Source organism: Leucopleurus acutus (genome assembly GCF_964270905.1).
Source record: "Leucopleurus acutus genome assembly, chromosome: 2".
NCBI lineage: Eukaryota > Metazoa > Chordata > Mammalia > Artiodactyla > Delphinidae > Leucopleurus > Leucopleurus acutus.
In genome coordinates this window covers 2,927,351-2,937,138 of record NC_139143.1, presented here as the reverse complement: position 1 = coordinate 2,937,138, position 9,788 = coordinate 2,927,351, and the positions used below count along the sequence as shown (strand labels likewise).

General features: G+C 51.0%; 1 protein-coding gene across 1 annotated transcript in view; it reads left to right on the top strand.

Annotated features, from left to right (window-relative positions):
- The first annotated feature begins 1,040 nt into the window (after nucleotides 1-1,040).
- Nucleotides 1,041-9,788, top strand: part of NR5A2 (nuclear receptor subfamily 5 group A member 2) — a 128,517-nt gene continuing 119,769 nt past the window's right edge. Inside the window, exon 1 of the mRNA XM_082833062.1 lies at nucleotides 1,041-1,352. Coding sequence (XP_082689188.1) covers nucleotides 1,289-1,352 — 64 coding nt within the window. The 5' untranslated portion in view covers nucleotides 1,041-1,288. The remainder of the gene's footprint in view (nucleotides 1,353-9,788) is intronic.

Genomic DNA, 9,788 nt, shown 5'->3' with positions numbered 1-9,788 from the left:
AAGAGATAAATAAATGTCTTATTTAAACCACTGGCATTCTGCTTTTTCTATTATACACAGTCAAACCTAATCCAAAAAAATTAAAATTTTGATGGGAAAAAATGCTATACATAAACATTCTGGGTTTTCCAAATAGGATCTCAGGCCAATAAAAAATTAAAAAAAAAAAAGTTTGCTCCATTAGCAAAATCAAAACATACAAGAAAATAACCAACTGTTGTTCCACAACATAGGAAAAGGCATACATTGCTCTAAGAATCCAGACTTTATTACTTTAAAGAACAACAGGGATATTTCACAAGAGCCTAAAACTACCCTTGGTCATTTGAGTAACAGTTCTTTCATGGTCAGGAGTAATCCAGATTTTTTCCATGGATTCAAGGAAAGAATGATAATTTTTAAATTATGGAAAACGTATTACACATTCATCATTTTGCCAGCATTAACCTCAAAGTATAAGTTTTACTTTATTGGGGTAAAGAGATAGGCTGCCCTTTTAATCAACTGACCAATGTACAAACAAGCTAAGGTTAACTCCTCAGCTAATGAACAGGCATGATAAAAAAGCTGGTTGACAAAACATGAATAAATAAATGAGCACAAGCTCGGTAATGCTACTAGTGCTTCAAAGTGTCAATCATATCCCTAGTCATCACTTAAAGAATGAATGTCTGCCAACGTTATCATCTAAAATATATTTACAGAGGTCAGAAGAGCTACGTCTGTCCTCCTCTATGCAAAGAGGTGATGACATCAAGGGGGTATGTCACAAGCCTAAGTTTAGTTAGTGGATTTAAGCTGGTTTGGAGTTTTATCCACTAAGTATGATCTTCTGACCCCTCAGTTGTACAACTTTCCACTCTCTGAGCTGCACTGCCCCTCTCCATTTCTGAGTTAATCATTTGTTTGCCATTATCTGCCGAAAGTTCTTATCTCTTTTGCTGTCACTTTATAACAGGGTCCTCTTATCAACCTGCATAGAGTCATGTGATTAGTCCAAGCCTATCGAAAGTTTCCATTCCTCTGATTAGAAACCATCATGAAACTGGATACATTGTTTACAGCAGGTCACTAATGCTGGAAAAAGTACAGAGTCCAGGGAAATACTTGCTTGTAACTTTCTGGATTCTTGGATTTTTTTTGTTTTTTGCTTTTTCTTAACTTTCACTAAGGGTTACTGTAGTCTGATGTGTCCTCCCCAAGGCTACAAAATTTGACAAGCTGCACTTTTTCTTATGCTCAATGATTTCTGCTTTAAGCCAAAGGACTGCCTATAATTTCATTAACAATGTCTTCTAATTCGGATACTGGGGATTTACAAGAATCTCTAAAGCACGGACTTACACCTATTGGTAAGTAGGAGTTGCTCTTTTTATCATCTATTTATTATCCTGCTACTACACTAATACATGTAATTTACTCTCCTTGATGGATTTACTATTATAAGTCACTGCTTTTCCAATTGTGTTTATTAAAAGCACATAAGTCCACATATATATCACACATACATCTTTCTTGAAGTTCAAAAAAGGCAAACGAATACTTCAAGTATTCATTATACCCTGTTTTTGCATGTCATCCTATTAGCCTAAAACGGCCAGAAAACAAAATGCACAATATCTCACCTTCATCCCTAATATTTTCTGATAATTTTAAATGAGAAATAATAAACTAAAATTTGAACACCTTGAAACAAGTTAGCCATATGGAGTCACCATTGATCAAACTTCAACAAGTGCTTTCGCGTGTCTGTGGAGTTTCAAGCCACATCACAGTATGTCTCATTCATTGCAGATATCATAGAAAACTTATGTTTTTCGAGCCAAAAACAAACAAAAAAATACCGTCATTAGTTAAGGATTAGAAGTTAAGGGTGACTGTTTTGCAAAATAATGAGCATGTCTTCTTTTCATAAACAGAATAAGTAAACAAAGTTTATTTTCATTTTTAAAAAATAATGGCGAGTCACAAACGTTAACGTTACAGCAAGAATACCTTTAATTAATCCTGAAAGTAAAGGACTAAAGGGAAGTAATTCCCAGGGGTCTGTAATTATTAGTCTGTTGGAAATCCTGCCCTTCTTCCTTCCCACTAGTTTTTGAAGGACCTAAGCCCTTTCTTGTAGCCCTTTCTTAGACTTTCGAACCGGAATTTCCCTGTAATTCGCAGAGGCCTGTCATCGGCGCTGACTTCCAGCGCCGCTGGAACAAGAAGGAGAATCAAGGCTTCGGCTTTTCCTCTCTCTCCCTTGATAACCAGCTGACTCCACCGAACGCAGTGATTGCTTTTTTTATGGGCCAACTACACCCTAAAGTATATCAGTTGAGGAAATGGTTACCAAAAAAAAATGTTCTGTACTTACGAAAAAGAAAACACCGGGAAGGCAGGCAGAGTGCAACAGAGAAGCAATTGCTCTGTTGATAAAAAGAAAATACGGGCACAGAAGGAGCTGGAAGAGAACACAGAGCGATTTCAAATCTTTGCCCGGGGCGCAGCCGCCTGGGCGCATGGGCGAAGGGTCCCTGCAGGCAGCGGCCGCGCTGGGCCACCGCGCTGCTGGCGTCGGCGGCGCGCGGCGAGGGCGCGCTCGGGCCGGGGATGCGGGGGCGCGCGCGGGCAGCGGAGGCGGGGGCGCGCGGGGAGAGGCGCGCTCGGGCCGGGGAGGCGGGGGCGCGCGGCGAGGGCGCGCTCGGAGACTCACCCGCCGTGGATGCGAATTCAGGGCGAGGGCATTCCCGAGACCACACACGAGGACCCCCACGGCGCGGCGCAGACCCGGGGTGAAGGAATGCGGGGGAGATGGTGGAGAAGCCACTTTCGCGTTGCCTCGGCTACCGCGGAAGAAGCGAATTTTTCATGCGACGCGCCGGGTCCGTCCCGGGCGTGAAGCTGGACCACCTTTAAGTTTGGGGTCCGCCGGGTCCGGAGCGCCGGCAGCCGGCTGGGCGTCCGTCTAGCCCCGGAGGGATCGCTAGAGGCTGAGCCTCAAGAAGGCCCCGAAGGAGAAGCGCAGGGCCTCCGCGAGCCCGCCCCCGACACCCGAAACCTGTGCGGGCACTTCCGGGCGCCAGATCCTAGGGTGACAAAATAACAGTGAATTTTCCGGTTAAAAAACCCCTCTTTCCGGATCTCATTCGCAGCCACCGCCCCCTCCCGGCCCAGGCACACTCTCTCCCCCGTCCCCGGGTATTGCAGCCCCACGGTTGGTTGTGAGGTGTCCCTATTTTGAACATCTTGGTTACCCGGAGGCGGCTGCTGGCACTGAGGGTCCGTCTGTTCCACAGCGTAGCCTCCCGGGGGTGCTGGGGGCCATTCCCGGGGTTCTTGGCTAGACCGTCACCCGGAGGGACAGTGGAGCCATCAGGTCCTCCAGTGGGTCCCTGAAAGCCAGTTGCCTCTTGGATGGGGGTCTGACCGCCCCGGGCAGGCCCAGTGAGGAGAACCCACGGGTGCAGCTCAGAGGGTCTGAGGTCCCGGTGGCTTTGATGGCAAGTTGCACGTTGGGATGGAGTGGGGAAAGGTTCCCAAAACTAAGCCCAGTGTACGTACAGCTCAGTCAGGGTTTGAATTCTACATCAGCTCATTTGTGTTTTTCTGGGAAATGTGCCTCTGTTTATCTAAAAAGCTGTCTCTATGGGTCCTAGAGACATGGCATGACATTTTTCTTTTATGCACACCAGTGGTTCCATGAAAATTGCATATAGACGTCCGTGCTCATATAGAAAAGTGAAAATAAGATGCCATTGTTCCTTCTGCCTACCTGCAAGATAATCTGTGCGGTGTAAGAGCAGGAGACTTGGGTTACAACCAGATCGTTCCCCTAAAGTTAACTAGCTCTGGGATGCTGTCCAGATTCTCGGTTTCTGACTTAGGCTTTTTTCTTTCTCACAAATGGGGCGATTTTACTGAATGATACGCAGTACTACTTTGAGAGAGACAATAAAGTACCTGTCTATGTCAGCAAAAGAGCCAAACCTGTGTGGTAGGAAACATGGCATGTCACGAGTATTTATTGACTCTCTTGCAATGTGCTCAACGTTATGTTTGATTTGTATTAAATGTATGTCATTCTTCGAATTAAGTGCATTTTTGAAGAATATTATACAGTCCATATAATGTTGCATCCTGACCACAGGAGGTTCTGTCTGTGCGGTTCGGGGTACGTAATACACAGTGCAAATGCTGTCTTGAGACCGTGATATAAACGTTGCTATCTGGTCCCCTTAGCACTCTCGGAGTCTGATTTGATTCCAGTGATAACCTCCAGTAAGCTCTGTGCCCTTAAGATCTCTGGAAGTCAACGTCACACAGTGGAAAGTGAGAAAGCCTGTTACGTCACCATAACCTCTAGCCAGCTTTATTTGCAGTGCTGTTTAGAATACCAGTTACCCAAGCCCATGGTCTGATTCTTGCTGCTGGGCTTAGGCAGCCAGTTCCCTCCAGGAAGCTGAGCCTCGGAGCCTTGTCTCCTTCCGGGGTCCTGCCTACTTCCGAAACAATGCATCTCAGATTCTCTTTGCTGGCCTGGATCCTCAATTGTGATGGGACTTAAAGAATTTCTTTAATGCCTCTTTTAATAAACCAAGAGAGGTGTATGGATGAAGCCAGAACAGAGGCTTGGGAATGCTTTTTTTCTTTACTTGACCCCGCCATGCAGACACAATGTCTAGGGTTATCTTGGATTCAGCCTTGAACTTGAGCTGAGCTAGAGAGGGAGGGGCTCTGGGACAGTCTCCCGCCAGTTTTCCAACCTCCCCAAACACCTCCAGGGATGCCTTATGCAGGGCAAGAGTCAGATGTCTTACTCCCCAAGTCCAGAACCTACCTCAGGATAAAGCTACTTATTTGAGGGTATGTCTTCACTCTTCACCCTGCTGGAACAACTTCTCTGAGAAACCCACTCGGCTTCAAGGAACTTCAGGAGTTTGGGGGGGCCATTGTGTCTGGGAAGGGCCTGGGGAAGAGCTGAAATGTGACCGGTGTATGAGAGATTGAGCCTGGGGAAACATGTGGACTGAAATTGACCAGACCGATCAATAAAGGCTGCCTGTGTGTTTTTGTGTGGCTGACAAGTAAGAAAAGATACATTTTACTTTTAAACCTCAAATAAGCTGAATGTCTGCGGGTAATGTGATTGAGTCCTAAGGACTGTGTCAAACACTGCAAGATGGTGGCGTTGGCAAGAACCTCCCACTGGAAGGATCCATTTTTAATGGTCCTTAGAATGGCAAGCGATTCCCTTCCTAGTTGTTTTCCTTACAGAGGATGGTTTGGGGGAAATTAGGGAGAAAGAGAAAAAGATAAAAGAACTGATATGAATAACAGCGCGGTGGGCTGCTCTTCTGACACGATCACCTGTGTATAAAGTTTATTTTGTTTAAAAAAAGTTTTCTTTGTTAGCCTTACTTTACTGATGAAGAAAAAACTGGACTCAGAAAGGTCAAGTGATTTACCCAAGGGCACTCAGTTTGTCAGAGAGTGGGGCTGTAAACGGAAATCATGGATGTGACTCTGAAATCCATGCTTTTTCCTCAAGGTAGTATCTTGTTGATATAAAGCAATTATGATTACAAACAATGTTTGTCTACTCAGACTTTCTTCCGAAAGGCATTTTGGACTTAAGTAAGACATTTGTCAAATGCTCTTTATCTCCCTCTTCAATCCGCAGTGGAAACCCCGAAGAATTTGGAAGGGTGGGCTGGGGCGTGGCATATGGGTGGGGTGGAACCATCTGGAGCCCTGAGAGCTGAGCAGAGATGGGGGGCGGGGGTGGGGGTGGGGGCAGGGAGGCACTTCTGGTCTCTGACTCTGGAATTTCCTGAAAGGATCTCTGGAGTTTGACGTTGAGCTTGCAGTTCTGTGGCTTATGGTAGCAACTCGCGAGGCTCCTGAGTGGATGAAAAGGAAATTGAGAGGAAATTCACAGCATCCACTTGTTATAGAGTCAGTGATATGAGGACGGCAGGGAAATCACCCCAAATGAGTGAGTTTAGAGAGGACTTTTTACTCCTAAGAAACGAGCAAAGGTCTCCTGGGGGGAGGGCATAGGGAAAGAGATAGTTTAAGCACCTTCTCCCCCGCCCTTTTTAAGCACTTTTGACAAAGCCGGGTGTGTCTCCTGCTGGGAGATGCTGGTCCCACGCCCGGCGCTAACGTTTTCCACAGTTAATGCTGCTGAGCCTTGGCTCTGGACGTCCGTAGCCTCAGGGCCCCAAAGCTCCGCCGCCTCCAGCGGTGTCTATAGGATTGGAAAGAAAGCTGCTCGGAACCCGCCACCAGGTCCCCGAAGCGAGGCCCCACTGTGTCCAGACGAGAAACCCTGGGGGAAAGCGAAAGAATTCTTCCCCAAGGCTCGGCGCACGCTGGCCACCATCTCTTAACCACGAAAGTTGTCTGCAAGTCGGAAAAGGAGCCGACACCCTCCGAAAAGCGCCATCCGCGGCATCTCGGGGCCCCTAACACTCTCCCTACGCCCGCGCGGCAAGTCCCAGGGGGACGAGACCACCCCGAGTGCCGCCTTTCCAAACCCACTCTTTCTCTATTGTCCAAGAGGGACCTGAATTGCTCGACGGCCGCAGTTCTGCGGGTCCGGCACTCTTGGATCTTAAGAACCAGAACACCCTGCGCGGGGGCTTCCCTAAGGCCGGAGGCTCCCGATGTCCAACCCCGCGCGGCCACAGCCGGGGCCCCATTCGGAAGCTAAGCGGCACGTCGTTCTTTCCCTCATGAAGCTTCCAGTCTGGCCAGATTCAATGGGATGTCGGCCTAGAATCACCTAGTGCTCAGATCTGAGTTCCCGGTCCAGGTTGAGGCGCGGGAGGGACCATGGGGGGTGGAGTCGCCGTGTGAGCGTTCAGCAGGTTTCACCCAGCGCTTGGGGGCCTGCAGGCGCCAGCGTCGTCCTCGAGAACGTCACTCAGTGTTCTGGTTTGTCCCGAGAATGGACAGGGATGGTTCCGAGAGTGGACTCTCCAGTGTTGAGCTGGAGCTGACTCACATCTCCATTTCAATTACAGAGAGGAAGAGCTAGATTAGATTGGACCACCTACCCAAGGTTATTTCCCAGCCGGCTCCTTTCTCCAGACCGGATCTCCCCATTCACCTCGAAGAGCACCGGCTCGACCAAGGTGGGACGCGCCTAGACCCCTGGGCAGGGGCAACCTGCCCCAAAGAAAATGAAGTCTAAAAACTTCTACTGGGAAGCCTTATTACCAAGAGCTGTAGATTCCCATAATACAGGCCAAAGTCTCCAAAAACCTCACCTGTCCTTCAGGGAAAGGATGCGAGTTTGTTTGGAGAGGGTGGAGGAGTCTTGATTACCCAGATAAATGCGGCACCTTGCGTTTTCCTCGCTGGTAAAGAGGGGGCCCTGATATACTAAGATACTCCCATAGTGACTGTGAGTCAGTCGCCATTGGCTGGCCACCCCCTACCAGGCAGTCTTTCTAGGGGTAGAAGATCTAGCTAGACTGGCCGCAGTTTTTCCTCCTGGACTACAGGCTGTTTACTCGGGCAGCAGAAAGGGATTTTTTTTTTTTTAACATGACAAGACTTCTCACCTATTCCAGTTTATTCTCTGAAAGCTTCGGCCAATTCGATGCTCTTTGTTAATTTATATGTCTGCACTAAAATTTAACCTCTCTTTAAAAAAATAAAAAAGTGCTTCGAACGCGGGGGTGGAGCGCCTAGAAGCGGGGCGGTGGGTAGCCCAGCACCACCCCCCTTCCCGGCTCCAGCTCAGCAGCGGAACTCTGGAGTTCTAGCTGAACTTAATTTTCAGAGGAAAGCAAAAGTGGCTTCTGATGGGCTTTTCGAGTGGGAGGGGCGGAGAACTTAGGCAGAACCCGAGCTTCAGTAGACCGATAAACTTGTTTCTCTTTCCCCTCGGGCTATCCCGGCCTGGTTGTGGAGACTTTCGGAGGGGAAAAGAAAAAAAAAAAATCTAGGTTTCTCCTGCGGCTAAAGAGTAGGCACGTGCTACGAGAAAAGTATTCTGGTTTCTCGAAAGCACCAAAAAGTAGGAATGGAGGAGGTGTTAGACATTGTTTCCAAGGATGTAGATTTGCAAGTTTCGTGCGGGGTTGGGCGGGTCGTGCTGGGTCGTGGCAGGCTTCTCCCACCCAGGCGGGCGGGAGACGTAGGTCTTCCACGCTGTTCTTCCGGGGACACGTGTCTGCCGAGCCCAGGAAACTTGAACCAGTCCTGAAAATCATGACCTCTTACGCCTTTGCAGACTGCACGCGGGAAGCGCGCGGGGCCGCCCGACACTTCTCAGGTCAGGTCAGGGGCAGGCTGTGCCCGACGCGCGCTCGGGAACGCGGCGCGGAGCCACGGGAAGGCGGCGGCGGGAGAGCAAGGCAGTCGCATCCTCGCGGGCGGGGAGCGCGAGACCCCCCTCCGCTCCTGCCCGCGGGTGGACGGGGCGCACGGCCCCGTGGCGCTGAGTCTGGATAAAATATGCCGGGACTGCGCTTCTCGGGCTCATCAAGGCTGCGGGAGCCTCCCCGAGGCATCATCCTTTGTAATTGCAACCGTCAATCAACGCTCGAAGACACAGTCAGAATCGGGAAGGACGAGCCTGGAGACCAGCCCCGTAGGAAAGGAGGTGGAGGCGCGGGGGAAGCGGGGGGAAAGGGGAGCGAAGTTTGCCAGGAGTTGGCAGGGGAGCGGGGGAGCGAGTTCAGAACGCGCGGGGCGGCTAAAGCCGGAGCGGTCTCGCCCGGCCTCGCGTCCCCACCGGTTGGTTAAATGCCCCGCAGCCGGGGTGGATTCCTAAGTGCGCTCCCACTAAGAGGCAGTCGGTGAGACTTCCCCGGAGGAGGGTGGGAGGCGTCGGCCCGCCTGCCGGGGCTTTCTCATTCCAAGGCAGTGGGTGTATCTCTCCGAGAATGCAGACCACTGCGAGCCGAGACGTTTAGACCACACAGGCCCAGTCCCCCATCCTCATCTCAGGTGCCTCCCCTCCTGGCGTCCGCTTCGCCCTCCCGCCTCGCGCGGAGGCCTCTGCCACCTGGAACCATCCCCAGGTAACCGACCCGGCACCGCGGGCGGGCTCGGGCACCTCCTCCCCCAGCGCTCCTTACGCCAGGGTGCTCTGGGAGACGCCCAGGCCGACCCCAGGTCACGGGGCAAACGGGTCTTGGGCTCCAGTGGGGACCCCCAGCCCAGCGGAATTGAAGGGGCAAAGGACCAGAGTAAGTGCTAGGGGGGAGGATGGGGGAAGGGTGCACTTGGAGGGCGGGAAGGAGCGCGAGGTCGGAAGCCCCCCCTGCCCCCCTTGCCTCTGCGTCTGCTCCCTTAAACCCCAAGCAGAGCGCCCGGGGTAAAGGTGACTGTACTCTCGGGTCTCTCCCGCGGGAGATTTCCCGCCCTGTCCACCGAAGACGGGGTTTCGACGTCCTCCGAGGGGACCTGGAAAGGTCTGGGGCCCTCGGGAGCTCCTCCGTTTCTGGAGCTGGAGGCCCGGAGCACTGGGGGCTCGGGGTTCCTTTGGTTCTCAGAAAGGGAAGTTTTCTCTCGGCTTGAGACCTCCTGCGCTTTCGGTGCCCGTTGGGCTCGCAGCTGACTAAGCAGAGCCGTCAGCCTGGACTAGAGCTTCAACTGTGGATTCTCTTAAAACCTTGACCCCAGCCCCTATTCTCCCGCCATCGCCGCGCGCTTTTGTGAGGAGACAAATGGATACCAGCTGGCCCTTTGTCACCGTCACTCCAGGTCTCTGGGGGTGTGATGGGAGGGCAGGCTGGCCTAGACGGAAGAGGTGTCAGGTGTGGCCTAAACAGGCCCCTTCT